The 19,443-nt window shown below is 33.7% G+C and overlaps 1 protein-coding gene across 2 annotated transcripts; it reads left to right on the forward strand.

Annotated features, from left to right (window-relative positions):
* Positions 1 to 4,539: 4,539 nt before the first annotated feature.
* LOC110808236 (serine/threonine-protein kinase STY13-like) lies at positions 4,540 to 15,143 on the forward strand. 2 transcript variants are annotated; one of them, XM_022033654.2, is made up of 5 exons: positions 4,540 to 4,741; positions 4,997 to 5,041; positions 5,338 to 5,424; positions 6,681 to 7,680; positions 14,496 to 15,143. In XM_022033654.2, exons 4-5 carry the CDS (start codon positions 6,764 to 6,766, stop codon positions 14,833 to 14,835), a joined length of 1,257 nt encoding a protein of 418 aa, XP_021889346.1. In that variant the 5' UTR covers positions 4,540 to 4,741; positions 4,997 to 5,041; positions 5,338 to 5,424; positions 6,681 to 6,763; the 3' UTR covers positions 14,836 to 15,143. The 2 variants fall into 2 exon arrangements, with proteins under 2 accessions (XP_021889346.1, XP_021889344.1); XM_022033652.2 differs by lacking the exon at positions 4,997 to 5,041.
* The last annotated feature ends 4,300 nt before the right edge of the window (positions 15,144 to 19,443 follow it).

Consider the following 19,443-nt stretch of genomic DNA (forward strand, 5'->3'; position numbering starts at 1 on the left):
ACAATATTTCTTATTATAAATAAGAATTTTTAATAATCATTGAGCTCAATTTTTTAAATATTTTTATTGAAGACTATCTTCAGGTGATTGTATTTTTTTTTTTATACCAAAAATTTGTTAATAATTTTGTTTTTTTGTTTTTTTTTTTTTTACTTTTAGCTTGGGATCCATAATTGCACAAGAAAGCACGAAGTTTCCCAAATAATTTATTAATTTTAATTTTATATATTCATTAAAGAAGACTTGATGAATAAACTAATTATTTATGTGCACTAAATACTACAATTTGGGTTTCATTGGGGAAAGTGTATCGGTTTGAGTGTTAAAAGTTCATAAAGATTTTTACATTCTCTATATATACTTGAATTTTATTACTAGTTATTATATCTAACTTTGTTTTGATTGTTGTTAAATTATTTAACAATACTTTTAAATGTTGAAGCATTTACTTACAAATTATGGGTTTATGTGTATATTTTGTTGGCACTAAATTGTTTAGGTAGTTTTCTAGACCAAATTATAAGAATTGATTAATGAAGAAGGGAAGACTCTGAGCACAACTTGAAGAGCAATAAAAGAAGTGTGGATCAAATTCATTAATCTTCTACAAGTGTCATGGAACCAAATTTCCTAAGCTCAATTTCATGAAGAATAAAGTCTTAAGATTTTAGTTAAGTAGTCATGTGTAATGAGTAGTATGGGAACCGGATTTATAATGTAATAATAATTATCCACATAGATTAGTTATTCTTTTTTCTATTATAATTACGAATTAGTTTCCATGTAAGACTCATCCACATAGATTAATATTCCTTTCCTATTATGATTGGGAACTGATTTCATGTAGCATTTATTATTATCCCTTTTCCTATTTGGTTTCCATATAGGATTCATTATTCATTTTCGTGATATGGTTGAAAATTAGTTTTCATGTAGGATTCATTGTTCTTTTTCCTATAATAATTGAGTTTTAACATTAAATTAGATTTTAGGCTTAGGGTTAGATTAGATATAAGAGTTAAAAATACTATTTCCTACTAATTTAAAGATTGTGATTAGTACGACATTCACTTATTTAAGATTCACTTATGTGTATTTCTCTTCATTATGCAATTGGAATAAAATAACTTCAACCAAAGGTTATCTTTTATAATTTTTATGATTCTTCCATCTTTTTATTGTATTAAGAAATGGTTTTAACTTATTAAGGTTTTCTTATGAGATTTTTATTAAATTTTTTTTTTAATTGCAATCATCTTAATTCTGATTATAAGTTAATTGTGGATTAAGTAGGAAGTATTCATTTAGCTCTAAGTGTAGACGTGTGGGTTCAAATTATATGTTAACCTTGTATTCCATATTACTTCTTTTTTGGGTTTTGTTGGATCATATATAACATCCTGAGTCTAAAATTGGGCTCGAAACGGGGAATCTTAATTTTTTTCTAAATGATAATAATATATAAGTTCTTGATTTTAATTATTTTTATTATTTTATCTAGAAAATATACATTTTGAATGTCTTTAAAAATGAATTTCAAAAAGTCAAGGATAAATTGTAAATAAATGAGGGTATATTTGAAAGAGAAATTTGAAAACAAGGGTTAAATCGTAAAAAAAAATGGGCCATATGGACACCCAATCAGTGGCACAACAAATCATCAAACGCCACGTGACAGACATGCCGACACAGGCTCCACGCAGGAAGCCACGCTGGCAATCCACGGGGCCAAGCCGATTGAATGGCTCGGGGCCACTCCCCTGCACACGAACAACCTAGATCAATTCTTTGAATAGGTTTGATCGAACGACTCGCGTGTCTCCAATCAAACGATCCGGATTCGTTCCCCAAATAGGCACAATTAGATGGTCTCCGTTGCACGGACGGCCTCGATTGAAAAAAGAGAGGTATTTAAACATTTTTTACTCGGCTCCCTAAAACCCTAGTCGATGTATCCACCAGAGAAGAAGAAAAAGAAGGACGGCCAGAAGGGAAACTAAACAACAGAGGAACACCGATACCACTGTGCTGAAACACCAAAATGCTCCAGTAAGCTCGAAACTCCTTCTTATTCTTCCAGTTTCTCCGCCCTTAGTCGCCTAACACGTTTCCAATGCAGGGTGACCGAGAAAAGCCACAAACTGCGAGGGAGAGACGGTGGAGCTCGGCTGAACCGCCGCACTAGGGGACCAAAACTGCTGGTAAGAAACTATTTTTTCCCTTTTTTCGCCGAAAAATACCCCCCAACCACGATTTGAACAAAATTTCACCAGGAATCGCCCAAAAATCGGTTCTCCCAAGAGGAAGGACCGCTGGAGAAGGATGACCAGACGTTAGAGCACGGCGGCGTTGCTGTGTCAGATCTCAAACTCGACCCTTGGTGAGATTTTTTTGTCTTTTTTGCTGTTCCTTACGTATTTTTACGTTATTTTGGCGTACGTTTTCAATCTTACCAAGAAAATTCAAGAAATCTAAGAATCGAAAACCGTCAAGAACCCTAATAAAAAAGGCAGTATCTTGGACACCAACCCAATGTAAGAATCCATCACCCATTTTTCTTGTTACGGTTAAATTAAAGTCAAATTAATAATAAATAGAAAATTATAAATAGCTGGCAATCCTTTGATTAATTAAATACAAGTTGCCGATAGACCTAGTAATCGGTTAGTCTATAGTTATCATTAGTTTAATTGTGTTATCTATTTCTATAATCGCTTTATTGTACCTATTTATTTATTTTGTTTTATTTTAAATTTTTTCAATCTATTTGCCTTAATTTATGTCCACTCAGACAGTATAATATGTTTCTCGTTATTATTGCTTTATATCTACCTAAAATCGATATATTAATCATGCATATTGAATCATTGAATCCTATTCCATTCTATTTCATTATCACGTCCTACTATACTTAATTTCGCCTTAATTTATTCATTTCATTGTTTATTCATCATATTGCGACGTTTAAAGTTCCTATTCTTATACCTTATTGTATCCTCTTTTATTTACGAGTTTATTCATTCACGTATTTTGAAATATGAATTTCGTACTTTTGTGTTATTTGGGATACGGACATACGTTTCATGGGAGGCTAAATAATAAATAAAAGAAAATGTATGTCTAAATTAATGTTGTTGAATGAAAAGATTTACTGGGTGTCATGAAAAAGAGTGTACGAACTTAGTACATAGCGTGAACCCTACTGTGAATATTACCCTCAGCTGTACGGGACTGAAAAATTCTATACTGGATGAGGTTGGGAGTTTATAAGTATCGCTCATAGCAGATGAGGTATTGAGACGATTTTTATTTGTAATGCTCATTAACGGACGGGGTATGAGGATGACTGATTGATTACAGAGAAAATGTTTGTATCCACGTGTAGCAAGGATCTCTATGGACCCTCCAGTGACACTAGTTAGGAAAGATAAAATGATAGAGTAATGATGGACATGGTAGGCAATCCGACTTTGAAAAAAATAATGAAGAGTCAAATATTATATATCTTTTGAAATGTATGCTATTAAATTGTTATTCTGATTTCATCTTAGTGTATGACATTTGAGAAGTTACAAGTTAGTTGAGAAAATACTAACGTTTTCAGTGAAACGAGTGATTAATGCATTAATATTCGAGTTTTATTAAAATTGTGTTCTATTGGTCGTTTTATATTTTCTATAATCATTTGATTTTTCATATCAGTGGTGAGACGTTGATATTTTTACTGAGATAGTGTAGCTTACCTATTTTCTTATTAACTATTTTAGATCAGAACGATCAAGACCCGGATCTTGAACAGTAAGAGACCAACTAAAGAATTATGTATTTTATTTTGCTAATTCTGAGTAGAGGTTAATCATATTTATCGTTAATGGTTTTTTTTTTTTTTCCCATTTAAGTTCCAAAATATTCTCATAGCATTTATTTGGACATTTTTAAATAAAACTGTAAGGAATGTAACTTCTAAACTTTAAACGTTTCCGTTAAATAAAAAATTTCAGTATTATTTATTTTACTATTACTGGACTATACGCTCAGAATTCTTGATAAGGGTTTGGATTTTTACATCATATTTCATTAGATGTTATGTGATTGCAAAGATTATAAAAATAATTGAAGTTTGTGTATTTTTATATTATTTTTTGATCTATTTAAATCTATATACTTTTAAAAATAAATTAAATGTTACTTAATATCTTTTTATTATTTTTAAAATCTTTTCCAAATTTTTAAAAAAGATAGTAATATAATAATAAATCAACTAACTAAAAAATGCAACAGCCTTGCATATTGAGAAAATATTAGCATCTCCAAACAAGGGGTAGCGTGAGTTACCAGAAAAGAAAAGAGAGGCGGTTATGCAAAGATCCCTTATTATTATATTATAAATTTCAAAACTAAATAAATAAAATAGATGAATTGTTTGTAAATTAAAGAGGAGAACCTTAAAACCTTGAGAGCACGTTGATGCCAACAAAACAACACGCCTTCTCACAGGTCCAAGAACCTTCAGAAACCAACAGACTCCACTTCGTCTGCACGTGTTCACTATCTACAGCGAGTATCTAGCCATCTTCTTACCCGCGAGTAATACTCGCACCTATCACAATAAAAACGAGGCATTGGAAGGAAATAAGCAGGAAGACTACTCTCTCTCTCTCTCTCTCAAAGCAACAACCCCTTCTTCGTTGCCTGTCTCGCTTCGGTTCTTCCTTCTCTTTACCTTTTGCTTCTATTTCAGGTATACATTTTATATCAACTCTCAATTTCAATTTCGCCATAGGAAATTCTCTCTTCTCTAATTATGCATGTCTGCATTTTCTATGATTTCTCCCTATGCTGTATTGATTTTCTGTTCTCTCAATCCTTTTGGTCTTTTTCTCATATATGTATATATTTTTTTTTTTGCTTCCTCCGATTTTTGGAATTTTCAAGTTCTCTGATCCGTGACTAACTTTGTGGTTATCAACTTTGGTTTTTTCTATTGTCAATGGAGAAATCGTTTGAGGGAGGGATGCGAATTAGGATTTTACATTTTCTGGTCAGTTTAATTACAAACTTTTGTTTCTTTGTTTTTTGTTAAATTGGTTTCTGCACTGGCTAACACTCTTGCTAAGTTATTTTAAGTGTATTTTCAGCGGGTTATTAGGGAAAAGCTTCATTTCTATGCTTTTTTTGTGGGTTTGATGTGAAAATCAGGTTTTTATAGATTTAAAATCGATCTCTACTTGATTTTCTCTAGTTGTTCCTTATTTCTTTATATCGCGCTTTCACATGGTTACGGGCAGATTTTACTTTTTACTTCCCTTTTTGCCCGTTTGTGATAATCTGGGACAGATGGTGATGGAGCGGTGGCTTGAAATAAGCGTGAAGACCTGTGGAATGGGGTAATTGTGGTTCAGAGCTTCTCCGTCGGCTCTAGAGGTATTGATCTTCAGTAGAAATTAAGACACTTGTTCTTAACTTTTTTTACTGTCTTAGAGGGGCTGAACCTGAGGTGCATTGTGAGTGTCAACTCTTTCTTCTGTAAAACCATCCATAGACTTTTAAGAAACGAGGTTCCTTAAAATGTCTTATACGTGTGAGATTGATCAACAGATGTAATATATGTATGTATGTATTTATTTATGTATGTGTTTGTGTGTTTTTGTGTATGTATGTGTGTGTATATCAAGTGATCTTTTAGCACCATTTACTTCTGGGTTAACTTGCATATTGTATAGGACTTCAATACTGTCTGTGACTGATTGATTTTTGTTTGAATGTGTTTAGATATAAAAGCAACTCATGGAAAGGATTTCATTTTGGGCAGTCATTTTGAATTAATTTATCATAAATTCCTTTATATTATCCCTAAGGAGTTGGATCACTATGTCATCATTTTATTTTGAGACGGAGTGCCTTCATCTGATGATTAACCTTTTCGCATCTAACCTCCATTTTCTTGTTGCACTTGGCCTTCTTTTCTCAACTGCCACCAGTCATCTGATGACTAACCATTTTGGCTGCATTCCCATCGGAGACTGGTATGGTGAACACCATCTTTAGCAACTAGTATTTCCTCTTCGTCTCCATGAGGCCCTCTGTCTTTCTTAAGCTCTCCATCAGTACTTACCAACTAATTTATGAGGAGCTCATGTACATGGACCAATTATGACCATATGGTTGGATCTTTGTCATGGAATTTTTTTACCATGTAAACCTAGATGAATCACATGGCCAATGTCTTGGCATCCTACTTGATTAGATGCGTAAGGTGATCAATTTGGGACTTTTTTGTTAAATTATTCATCAATTCTTTCTGGGCTTTGTTTTTCCAAATTCTTGCCGATAAAATCTGGTCCATGACCACAGGAAATTTTACTTTGAAGACCAAAATCTGAGTTTTCTGTTAAGGGCTTGAAAGTATTTTATCAATGATATGAGGAATTACTATTTAGATTGCAGCAATCTAAAATGAAGTGGTTTGTTCCAAAATCTTAGAATTTTGAAGTTTTTCCATCAGATGTTCTCATGGTAAAAAAATTCATTTTGGATAGGTCTTAGGTTTATAATTAACCACATTTCCAGAAAATAAAATAAACAAATAAGTTATTTATGTAGGAACTTTCCGTTTATGGTTTTTTTTATTGTCTCTGATTATATCTTACGCATACTCTTGGTTCTTGGGCGAAATGCAGATAAACTACTCTATCAAATGAACAACAGGAGATTGGGTTGAAAAGAATTGTGTATCTTGCATTTAATTTAAGCGGTTTGATACATGATTGGAAAAATGGTTGAGGGACCAAAGTTTACTGGACTTATTGGGGGAAATAACAACAATGTTAACAATTACTATGATTTCACTCAAGGATTTTACCAAAAGCTTGGGGAAGGCACAAACATGTCCGTTGACAGCTTACAGACAAGTAATGCCGGAGGTTCTGTCTCAATGTCTGTGGATAATAGTAGTGTAGGATCCAATGATTCCCTAACCCACATTTTGAGCCACCCTGGCCTAAAGCCTGTGCGCAACAATTACTCTCTCTCTGTTGGACAAAGTGTACTTCGTCCAGGTAAAGTTACCCATGAACTTAATGATGATGCGTTACTGCAAGCCCTAATGGATGATAGGTTTCCAACTGAGGGGTTGGCAAATTATGATGAGTGGACCATTGATTTGAGGAAACTTAATATGGGCGTGGCTTTTGCTCAAGGAGCCTTTGGTAAATTATATAGAGGGACATATAATGGGGAGGATGTTGCAATTAAGATATTAGAAAGACCTGAGAATAGCCCCGAGAAGGCACAAGTGATGGAGCAGCAGTTTCAGCAGGAGGTAACAATGCTTGCAACATTGAAACATGCAAACATTGTGCGGTTCATTGGGGCGTGCCGTAAGCCTATGGTTTGGTGCATTGTGACTGAATATGCCAAGGGGGGTTCAGTTCGGCAGTTTTTGGCAAGAAGGCAGAACCGAGCTGTGCCATTAAAATTGGCAGTTAAGCAGGCATTGGATGTTGCAAGGGGGATGGCATATGTGCATGGACTTGGCTTTATTCACCGGGATTTAAAGTCAGACAATCTTTTGATATCTGCCGATAAATCCATCAAAATTGCAGATTTTGGTGTTGCACGAATCGAGGTGCAAACTGAGGGGATGACACCTGAAACAGGGACTTACCGTTGGATGGCCCCGTAAGTTAACTAATTTCTCTAGTTTGGTTTCTTTTTTTGGTACTTCGTGTTTGATAGTTGAGTCTCTGGTTTCTTCTTCTTCTTTATTTTTCTTTTCTTTTTTCTGAGATTTGTCTTAGTTGCTTAACAAATTTACCTCTGTGTTCTGATTTAATGCGATCAATTCTAGATCTTGATACTATTAGTTTTTCATATTAACATTGCTTTTTGGTATCATAACCTACTGTTTGAGGCCTCAGTTATAAATGCACTAATGTTTTCTGGTGACTGTAATATTATCATACTGTGAGCTAATTTTCATGTAAGATTAAGTTTGCTACAGAAAACCAGCTGGGAAAAGAGGATCTTTATTGCAAGCTTCTGTTAACTTATTTCAGAAAGCACCAAAATTTCTGTCTTCTCAACTTCTCAAGAACACAGTAGTTGAAAATGAAAAAACATATGTAGTTAGAAAGTGAAACTAAAAAAATAGGACATAATTTTGAAAATACTAAAAAGCTATTGTTTGTCTTCTAAAATTTTTTATATATTTTTTTTGTTTTAATAATCTTTTGAAATAAAAGAGTTTTTATAACTAAGTTACCGAGGAGATATCACCAATATAGAAAAGGATTCACAAGTCAACCAAATACCAATTATCAAGGAGGTTTCCAAGATCCATGTCATCACTGAGCAGATAACCTTCAAGAAAATATTTAAGGTTTGGAATCAATGGTCCCTAATTCTATCGAGAGGAGAGCTAATGCCCTGAAATAAATTTCCTATTTCTTACTGTCCAAACTGATGCGGGAGCAAATAGCCAAAGGAAAACAATTTTAATGTTAAATTATGTTTTAGGGTTAATTTGGTAATAGAATAATCTTTTACTAGATTCAGTATTAATTAGACATAATTATGTTTTAGGGTTAATTATGTTCCTGTTGCATGCTGAACTTAGATCATCTTCCATCCCAGTTTGTAATGCATATTTTGGTTTCTGGAGGGCAACATTTCTGACACGTGACAGCTTTGACATCTAGCCCGAGAACACTATAAAACTGATACCATAGTGATCTTAGTAATTCATCCTTAAGACTATTTCAAATTAGCCTCAAGACTTTTAGTAAATATTCATTTATGCCGAAATTTAACATTCTAAATTGAATACACTTATTATTTATTGCAGATATGCTGGTACTATTTAATTTTTATGTAAAAGACATTATCAAGTCTTAGAATATTTTAATTATAAAGGTTGCTTGTATACTCTTTTCAAATTCTTGGCTGATTTAAAAACTTGAACTTCTCTTCTTTTTAATTTTTTAAGGGTAAGAATGGAAAGTCAAATCATTCTAGGTAAGATTTTAATTGCTTTTAATTTTTAATAATTCATATTGCTTAGCTGAATGTTTAGAGTTCACGTGGAGAAAGAAGGGGCAGGTGTAGATCATGTCTGGTGGATCAATATTTATTTATGACTTTATGGATCAAGATTAACAAATTATCTGTGCTTCTATTTGAGCAGTCTTCAATTTTGTGGTTGTCTTTTATGCCTAATGATGCACTCAATCATTTTTCGGAAATTTTCTTTGGATATCAATTTTTTGCATCTGAAATGCGGAATTTTGGCTTGAGCTATCCCAAATATGGTGTATTTTGATCCACCAAAAATATTATAGTTTTCTTACTGTGCTTATATTTTGTGTTTGCTTGCCCTTTTGGTTTTATTTAACAAATTCTATCACTTTCTTCCAAATAGTAGTATGCCTCAGAATGTATAGACCTTGGATCGATCAGGAAGCCGTGCTTGTAACCATCACTTACGGTAATGTTGGTCGTGAAAGACGAGAAAATTAGGAACATTGCTTGGAGATCATTTGGATATCTGCCACTGGCGTTGATATTATCATCGTCGTCTGTGCCAACACTTAATAGCGTTCTGTATTTTTATTATTTCAAGATTGTAGATGGAATGATGCATTTGAAAATAATATTACAGCTTTTCTTCTTAAAAGATGATGTAGATAAAGGGTGCTTTTTCTTCCTTTTTCCCCTGTTGGGAAGAGTGGTGTCTTTAGAGGAACAGTTAATGCATTTGTATATACTTCAATCATTAAATCTCGAAGTTGCATGCCCTTGATGGTATGTGAATGACAGGTCGGAAAGTTTCTCGCGGGCTATTAAGGTTCTGCTATGTTGTGCTTGCTTAAACTGAGGTCGAATAACGTATGATATATTTATGTTCTTTTGAAAGGAGTTGTCTTCGGTTGTCAACTCTCTTCCATTTTTAATTCTTTTAGACTTCCAGATAATCGTGAAGCTAACATGTCCAATTCTTTTTCCTTTTTGGTTGAATTTCTTGGATGGATGCTTTGGTGGAACTAGAATAACATGAGAAGTATCTTCGTAACTTAAAATTTTCATAATTTGTGATGAAAAAATCATGCACTTCTTTTCAATGAGTATTCCTTTTGTTTTTATGTTTGGTAGTACATAAACTTTAGAACTTGTTGGTCCTTATAACCTGCAAACCTTGTTAATTTTTTGCTTCTCCGCACTATTTTAGAAGTTCTATTACCCTTACACAAACTTCTTCAATCTTTTTCCATGAAGATTGTAGAAGCACCCATTAGCTTCTTAGGAGAAGATTCTGAGTTTTCATGTTATCTTTTTCATTTCGACTCCGTTTCTCTTTTGACATTTTGAGGAGGATATATTATTCTTGACAACTGTATTCTTTTCATTCTATTCCTAATAATACTTCTTTGCTATAAAAAATGATTGAGGTTCAAAGCTTTTCAGAGATAGAAGATAGGATATGTGTAAATTTTTGGTTTTGAGATCTCTTTCTTTTTTAGAACACTGCTAAAAAAACTCTCTTTCGTAAGAGGGGTAAAATAGAAGAAGGTATTTATAAAAAAAAGTAATTAGATGATCTTTTAAGACCTAATCATTGGCAAAGCTTTTAATGATTGATTCCATTCACGACTCTTTTTTTGCGGTCTGGGTGTTTTTTTAATGATTTGGGGCCAGAGTCCAGCACGGATTTGGTCAGTGTTTCTACTATAAACAGGATGTAGGCGGTTTACAGACTCTTTCTTTAAAGGATAACTTGGTTAATGCTCAAAGGAAATTATTAGAAGCTCTCTTTTCGGACAAAGCCACCTTGTGCCACATTATTGTACTTGATCATTTAAAGCTAGATGTTTGCTTATTCATACATGAACATATATGGTATATAGCTAACTCTGCAACTTCTGAAAATTGACCTAGTTCCTCTTCATGTCATTTCTTTTTTGGGCTTGGCATTTAATATAAATGCCAATAGAGGTTGTGTTGTCTTTTTTGGTTTGATAAACATAATAATACAGATAAAGAATCCTTATTGATTTTCTGGAATTATAATCTTTGAGGGGCTTTTTTTTCCTTCAGCGGCAACCCTTAGTTTTTTAGTTAATAATTATTTGGCTCATTGAAAAGGAAGATAGCTGTGTTAAAACTTATCCGATAAAGACTTTCTTATGCATAGTAAAATATATATATAGACCACTGAGCTAGTAGAATTTTGACTTGGTTTTCACTTTTGTCAGTGTGAAAACTTCAGGGCAAATTGGAAGCTAGAAAAGAAGAAAAGGTCAAACTACAGGCCAAAAAAAGTATGTGTTACACGTGTTAGGCAGTTGGTTTCCATTCTATTGCATAATTGAAAGTTATGATCCAAAATCTACACAATGGTATCTCTGACTAGAAGTGGAATTTCTTATAACTGACACTTTTTAGGTTATCGGTTCGTACACTGTTATGTAAGATTATAACGTATATAGTGGTTCGAAATCCATAAAAACGTATCTCCAACAATAAGTAGAATTTCTTTTAATCTTTACCTAAAATATTCAGGTTTTGCCTTAACATAGTCTAATTTAGCCTGTGGATAAACCATTTAATGTTAGCTTGGACACAACTTCTTGGTTTTTATTACTGAACTTTTCTGTAACATGTCAATGCGTTTGAATTGTCTGCATGTATATGCACGTGTTTTTACATTAATATTGCTAGTTATGATGCTTTGACACGTCTTTGCTTCATGCGTCCCTTTCTTATACTTCCATGTTGTGCATCTTTATTTTAATTGCTTATGGTTGTGAACATAAAGAGAAAACCGTTGAAAGTTTTGTGGCCATAGAGAGACTATTCAAAGTGTTTGATAGCTTCTACAACTGAAAAGATAAAAGTAGAAGAAAACTTAAGCCAGATTGGGGTAAGTAGCTTTTGGATGGAAGGATTGGAGGAGCATTATCATACCAATATCCTTATTTGTATTGGAGTGAGATGTCACTAAGTTGAGCTGAGTTCTTTGGACTAGGACGCTTTGCTGTTTTAGTGTGGCTAAGAGTATGTGTCCTTTCTTATCTCAAAAAAAAAAAAGAGTGATGTGTCCTTTCATATGCCGTGTTTCTTCCTCTTGACCTGATCGCCTCATTAACCGAAAAAAGACCCGTTGATAACCAGTTTGGATCTCCCTCTCTCTCTCTCGGGGTTTTGGTGGAAAGGAAAATAAGATCATGAACCTGAATGTTCTCTTCACTAAAATACTTATCTCAGCCTGATAAATGCAAAGATTAGATTCATTTTGATGGACCTCCAGTCAGAGAATATTTTCATAGCTTGCTAACCGTAATACGATTATGAGAACTTAGATAGTGCTGTGTCTCTTTAGCTTCTTAAATAAGGAACATTCTGTTTCCATTTGCTTCCCAGATAATTATTTGTTTGGCTATATGTGGAAAATGTAAAGATCTGCAGAAACTTCTAACTCCATATAGATTTGAAAGATTTGGTAATTCTTATTATATTCTACCATTTTTGGGTTCCACTTTGTGACTTTTCTTTGACATCAATGATTATTTTACTGGCTTGCATAATATATCAGGCTGCTAGTGTTATTAAGTAGGGAATTCTTAAATTAATCATGCTAACAACTTATGTCTTGATAGAAGTATGTTGATTTCTCTTTTGCGTTTTGGCTATGAGAACTCATTAATTACGGGACATGTCATCTCTTATTAATGTTGCATGTACGGACACTTGTATATATGTATAGGATTTTCATCTTCCCCTAACATTCATTTTACTTAATTAATGAAAGGGTTGTGTAATCATTTCTTTGAGGTAATTTTATGTAATAAACCATTCGACCAGCACAAATTCAATATGAAGTTTACAGTTTTAATGTGGAAGTTGTATGGTTACAGTGGTCACAAAACTCTTTAAGTAGCTATTCGAAATTAAGTAGAAGGTTGTTAAACATGAGGTGGTCACTTGAGGGTATTAGCAAGTTTTTGAAGTTGAATCTGGTTTTTGTAACTGATGAAGTACTACTTCATAAGGTTCTAAAGATATGACCAAATGTGAGTAATGAGTGATGTTAGTGTTTTTTAATTGGACATATCTAAATAGTTATATGTAAGTAAAAGGGAACATGAGAAGAGAGTGAAATATTAAAGACTGGACTATAGCTTCAGCATCAATACTTATGAACACTTCGTAATTTATATTGTTAAGTGGTTACAATCAAGTGTTTACTTTCTTTTCTCTGATGCTCAATTGTTTGTTGTTATTCTATGTGCCCTGTCTAAATTTCTTGTGAGGCATTCTGTCGGGGACACTTCTAAGTCCCTTTTATCCCAATAGATTTATTAAATCTTGACATCTGGATTTGGCAGCGCTATTATAGTTATCACATGGAAGCTTCTCACTTTTTTTTTATGTGAATAATTGACATTTATTAGTATTTTTTTAAAATAACATTTTATTAGTATTTATATTCTGTTTCCATGGTATTTAATCAGTTTGGATGTCGAAAAAGAAAAAGAAAACTGAATGGCTGGTGGAAACAGGTACCAATATGTTTCCTATTCAGCATGCTACTTGAATCCCTAATTACTTGGTAAAAGTTTGTTTCATTGGAGTCGGCACTTGAATCTGTAGATCTCATGGTATTATTTTCGTGAACTCAAGTATTATTTCTCAGTTGAGAGGTGGTTTGTTTACTTCTTCAGTTAAATAATAAGTTGTGTTCATTATGACACTTGGGTGATACCTGAAGTTGTTAGGTGGTCAGTTGGGGTAGAACAGATCTTAGACTCGGAATCTAAAGATGGAGGATTTATCTCTTACAGTCTGATACTACATAAAGCATTTTTGTTCCTCTGCAATTTTGAGTGTTGGCTATCTGTGTTACTTTGATGATTAATGAGCATTATATAAGTTCTTGCTAACATTCTTCATTTCATTTGTTGAACAGTCATGTTGACATTATTGGTTCCTTAGGGCTCTGGTAAACTTTTCTTCAGAATATCATTGATTATTATCATAACAATTAGGTGCTGATTAAGTCTCAAGTGAGTCTGATGCGGTTTGAATGTTTCATGTGCGTTTTTAATTTCCAAGCCTAAGACCCATCTCTTTCACTGTGCACTGTGAAGGGGGAGTTTGAGGTTCAGATCTGTTTTCATCTTTATTAGACATTTAATCTTCATTATGCACTTGGGTCACACAACCGGGGTCTTGAAGTTTGTGGGTGCACTAAATATTCTTTATTCTTAAAACCAGTCGTTGATTTGTCAGTCTAGAGCTTTTCTTCATTGCACAAAGTTTCTCTGTTTTGTATTATCTTCTGGTGGGGCATCTAGATACAGCCAATGATTGATAAATAACAGATAATGCTAACTCTACATGACATATGAACTAATTTCTGTATTAAATTTTTTTGAATTGTTACTAATTTCAATTGGAATCCAAATCTGGAATCTCAAGGTACTATGTAATTCTTGCAGAGAGATGATCCAGCATCGGCCATACACACAGAAAGTGGATGTATATAGCTTTGGGATTGTTCTGTGGGAACTGATCACGGGATTGCTTCCATTCCAAAACATGACAGCAGTGCAGGCAGCATTTGCTGTTGTGAACAGAAGTGTAAGGCCAGTTATTCCCAATGATTGTCTCCCCGTGCTGAGTGAGATCATGACTAGATGCTGGGACCCCAATCCTGAAGTCCGTCCTCCCTTCACTGATGTTGTCAGAATGCTAGAGAATGCTGAAACAGAGATACTGACCAATGTGCGCAGGGCCCGCTTCAGATGTTGCATGACTCAACCAATGACAATGGACTGATGCAGAATAGAAGAATGAAGAGATGGTAAAGAGAAAGAGGATATATAAGTGACTGGAAAGGATAAACAGGATCAAGAATTTTACATATAAGTTTGTGTATCTATTGGTTTTTTCTTTTTTTTTTTTTCTTTTTTTTTGCCAGATATAGAGAAGGTAATTATGTAGATTGATGGTTTCTGCATTTTGGTGTCATTGGACTGGAGTAGCCATATGGAAGGTTGTAGCTGTTTAGTCATAGTGTTAGTGGAGAAGTGATGGATGATCTCCTCGATGCTATACATACAAGAAATATATGGAGCCTTTATATATGTATTGCTGTTGGATGTTCCTTTTATATATATATATATATATATGTATAAAACAAAAGTAAGCGATCTCCTTGAATCCATTTATCCCATCATTCATAACAAATCTTGTCGTGTGGTAGTTGATGCTTTTATTTATTATTGAGAATCGTAAGTGGATAGAATGGAGTTCATCTGTCCCGCATTTGGTGTCTAAAAATGCAGAGATGTTACGGTTGAACTTTGGATTTGTTTGTTGAGGATTCATGAACCTGTCTGCTTGAAATTACTTCCAGGCAACTACATATTTTGTTCTGGCATATAAATTAATTTTTGTTTTTCCAATTTTGCATTTGTTAGTTTATTATGATTTTTGTATAAGATTAAAATAAAAAAGTAAGTCTTTCAATAGAGTTTAAAGATGATAATAATTAAATATGAATTTTTAATAAGAATAATCAATTTGTAGATATTTTGAACTTGGTGCTTAATAATATACATGCAGATTTGTGTAATTTGTATGCCAACATAGTTTATTGAAGCTTCATATTTTTGTAAACTTATAATTAATTGACTGATGTATCCATAATTCCCTGTTATGGGCATAGACATTAGATTAGATTAGATTAGATTATATGTCCCAAGTATTTATCCATTCGCCATAGGAAATGGAGATACAAATGTTTTTCTGCTACAAGCAAAGTATAAACTACAATGTAGTGCACTCAGACCATACATAAAATACTTTTTTTGTACTATAGAGCTAATAAAAATCTAAAATACCAGTGATTAAATTCAACATACTATTGCTGATCTAAATTGTTTTATTCATTTGTCTACCATTAATCAAAATATGTTCTTCTATTTTAATGCTTAAATAATTTTTTTATATTTATACAACAATTTTAAAAAGGTCATTTTCTAAATCTGTCAACTAAAATTAAAAAAGATTAAAATTAACTTACTGATTTTTTTAAAAGTAAGTAAAAATATATATAAACTTCTTCTTTGTAAATGAATTAATTAAAATAAAAATAATATATATTGTTTAAATTTTATTTACTAATACAAAAAAATTTTTACATTAAAAAAAAAAAAGAGATATCTTAGTAATAATAACTATGACAAAGTCTAAATTAAAACATATATTGTAATTACAAATAGCAACTAATAATAATAAATATTGAGTAATACGATTTAATGTTTACATGAGTAAGTATATAGTCAAATAATTAATCTTTCAAAAAAATAAATAAAACTTCATTAGATTTTTTTAGCCTAATAATAGCATATTAATGTCTTTTGTCTTAAATCCAATAATTTAATACTAAGAAATACGTTAACTAAATAATAATAATAAATAAATAAATAAACAAACTTCTCTCGTTACAGGTAAATATCTAAATATATAAAACATATATGATATTTAAATATATATATATATATATATAAAATATCGGAAACGCATACAACACTTCCTTTTTTTTTAATTATTTATATATATCATATGACGCACTTAGTTATTATTTAAAATATAAAAAAATAAAAATAATGTGTTAATATTAAGTATAATTATATGTATTATTTTACAAATAAAACTTTAGATATTATTATCTATTTAAAATTTAAAATTTAAAAATAAAATTAATGGAATAGTATGTCTCGCGCCGATACTCGATATGAGGTGCAATTCATGCTCATGTCATTTAATACAGTAGACCCATAAAATATAATACAACTTAACATCTTATGTAATATGTATAGTAATTATATATATAAAACATGAGGTCGGAATTTACAGTCTAACAGAACAAAATAAAACTTTTCGAATATGCACAAAATATACAAAAACAATAACTTTTTTTACAGATTCTACTCATCTGGCAGCAGTGCTGACTCTTTATTCTCATCTGAAAAATATCATAATGAAATTTAATGAGTTTCACAAATTCAATAACTATTCTCGTTCTCTCAACTCAGATAAAATTTTATGCAAAATATACAGTAAAAAACAAAAGCAATTAAAAATGTTTCAGTATAAAATTCATATTCTTATTTTTACTATTTCACGTGTTTCTTATCAATCTTCTGAGTTCTCACAAATATCATATACAAACTTCAAATATATATTCCCTTACATTCGAAATTCATATATACACTCGAATATCATTTATCATTTCAAAACATAATCACACACACACAAAAGATCATAGATACACTCGAAATGTCATTTCTATGATTTCATCGCGTGATGCCGTTTATGTCATCATTGAGGAAAGACGAAATGGATCCATCAATCGCATGGATAGCACACACAGAAATCACACAATGGCCACAACAGGTATGTTTGCTAGGTGACCCATACTCACACGAATATGTAACGGCCCCGGAAATTTAAAATGAAATATGTGTATTAAAAGGTCAAATGCGGAAGCGTAATAAAAATTTTGATTAAACATCCCTTACACTAAAACAAAAAACGTGCTCAAAGTATAAAAAAACAAACTAACTAAAAGAGAAACTCGAAAATAAAAGCTATAAATATGACTACGGAGTCTTCAAGCGTCCCCTTCGCCGTCTTCCTGCGGAACGGGCTCAGGAACAATGTCTTCCTGATCTGAAATGATTAAATAAGGAATGAGCTACATTAGCCCAGTAAAGACATCACACTATCTCACCTTCACGGAGGTAAAGGTGGGTAGAAAACACAAAAAGACCAATGGAGCATAGTTTACAATAAATTCTTTTATCAATAATAAAATCCTTTACTATCCACTTACCTCGGTGAAATTTATAAAACAATATACAAAAGCAATAACATTATCATCATCATGAAATCATATGAGCTGTATAACATAATACTTATCACGCCTTTTGCAATTCAATCATTACACAACATATTTTTCCTCATTTACTAGCCTACTAGTATCCATGGGGATCCATAGGGTCCCGCTACCCGTGAACCCTTAACACTTGTAATCAGATTCCAGGGCCGTCCCCATACCCCATCCGGTATGGGCGCCAAAACTATAAACCTCAATACCCCGTCCGGTATGAGGGTGAAACGGGCCGTCCCCATACCTTGTCCGGTATGGGCGCCAAAACACATAAGGTCTCCATACCCCGTCCGGTATGAGAGACCCCAATCCCGGTAGGGTTCCCTACGGACCCGGTCCGTCCACCATCTCCCAACATATCTAGTCAGGCTGACCACATTATACAATTATCAATTTACATAACCTTTCATTCCCCTTTTCCTCAGTCAACATCATCAATTCACACACAAACAAGCAAACCAGTAATTTATGCCAAACAAGATAATATACAACATCGGGTTCTCAGTCATTCAACCCATAATCAATAAAACATTAATATATGCACATGAAACTATGAAATGAAAACATCAGACCTTATACTGCACTCAAAACTGTAAAATAGGCCAAACAATAGTTGACCGACAAACACACCAGACTCGGGCTCCATTAGCGACCTTAAACAATTTCACACATCTATTGATTCATGAAATACTGTTTTATCATTTATTGAACTTTAATACCGTGATAGGAAATAGGGTGAGGGGTCCTTACTTGTTTCGGGGTCCGAATACGGCTCTACAGTGCGCCTACAAGCTGTCCCTAATTTTTCCTGAATTTTTTCCTGGGAACTGAAACGCACTACTGGTACCTGCATGTGTCCCAAAAAAATCCTAGATTAGACCCAGGGCCCCTTTCGGCCAATATCGCAATTCTGGCACGGCGGCTCCGCCATGCTTCGGCGACGGCGCCGCCGCTTGCGGCGGCGATTCGCCTCGGGTTGGCTGTTTTTGGCCGTTTCCAGCCGAATTCGGCCACACTTGCATCGGTCCCTGCGATAAACAACCCTAGGGCCCTCGAGGGGCCAAAAAATTACGAAAAATCGAAGCTTACCGGCGGCGGTGCTCTCGGGTGCGGCGGCTCTCCGGCGAGGTTCGTGTTTTGGTGATTTGGCTCCGATCAACCTGTAGAGAAAAGAATGGTGATCATGGTGATATAAAAATTGTATCGAACGGAGGCCGGGAAGGGTCTCATCGGAGGCAAAAATCCAGGAGGGGCGGGGCGGCGCCGCTGGGTTTCGGCCGTGTTTTTCAGCCGTTTGACTGGGATTTTGGCTCCGATTTGGCCACAGGGGAACTCAACGTGGAAAAACGAGCTGGGGGTATGAAATTTACCTCGATCCGCGGTCGAAAAACTCCCCGGTGCGGCGGCGGGTGGCGGCGGCCGGCTCCTCCGGCGTCTGGTTCGTCTTCTCCGGCGAGGGCAGGCGGCTAGGGTTTCTGTGGTCAAGT

Source organism: Carica papaya, chromosome 7 (assembly GCF_054855325.1).
Source record: "Carica papaya isolate Zhongbai chromosome 7, ASM5485532v1, whole genome shotgun sequence".
NCBI classification, from domain to species: Eukaryota; Viridiplantae; Streptophyta; class Magnoliopsida; order Brassicales; family Caricaceae; genus Carica; species Carica papaya.

Coding starts and splice junctions, on each gene's coding strand:
- LOC110808236 (XM_022033654.2), top strand. CDS start 6,764: ATGATTGGAAAAATGGTTGAGGGACCAAAGTTTACTGGACTTATTGGG. Junction 7,681..14,495: donor ACTTACCGTTGGATGGCCCC/GTAAGTTAACTA, acceptor TAATTCTTGCAG/AGAGATGATCCAGCATCGGC.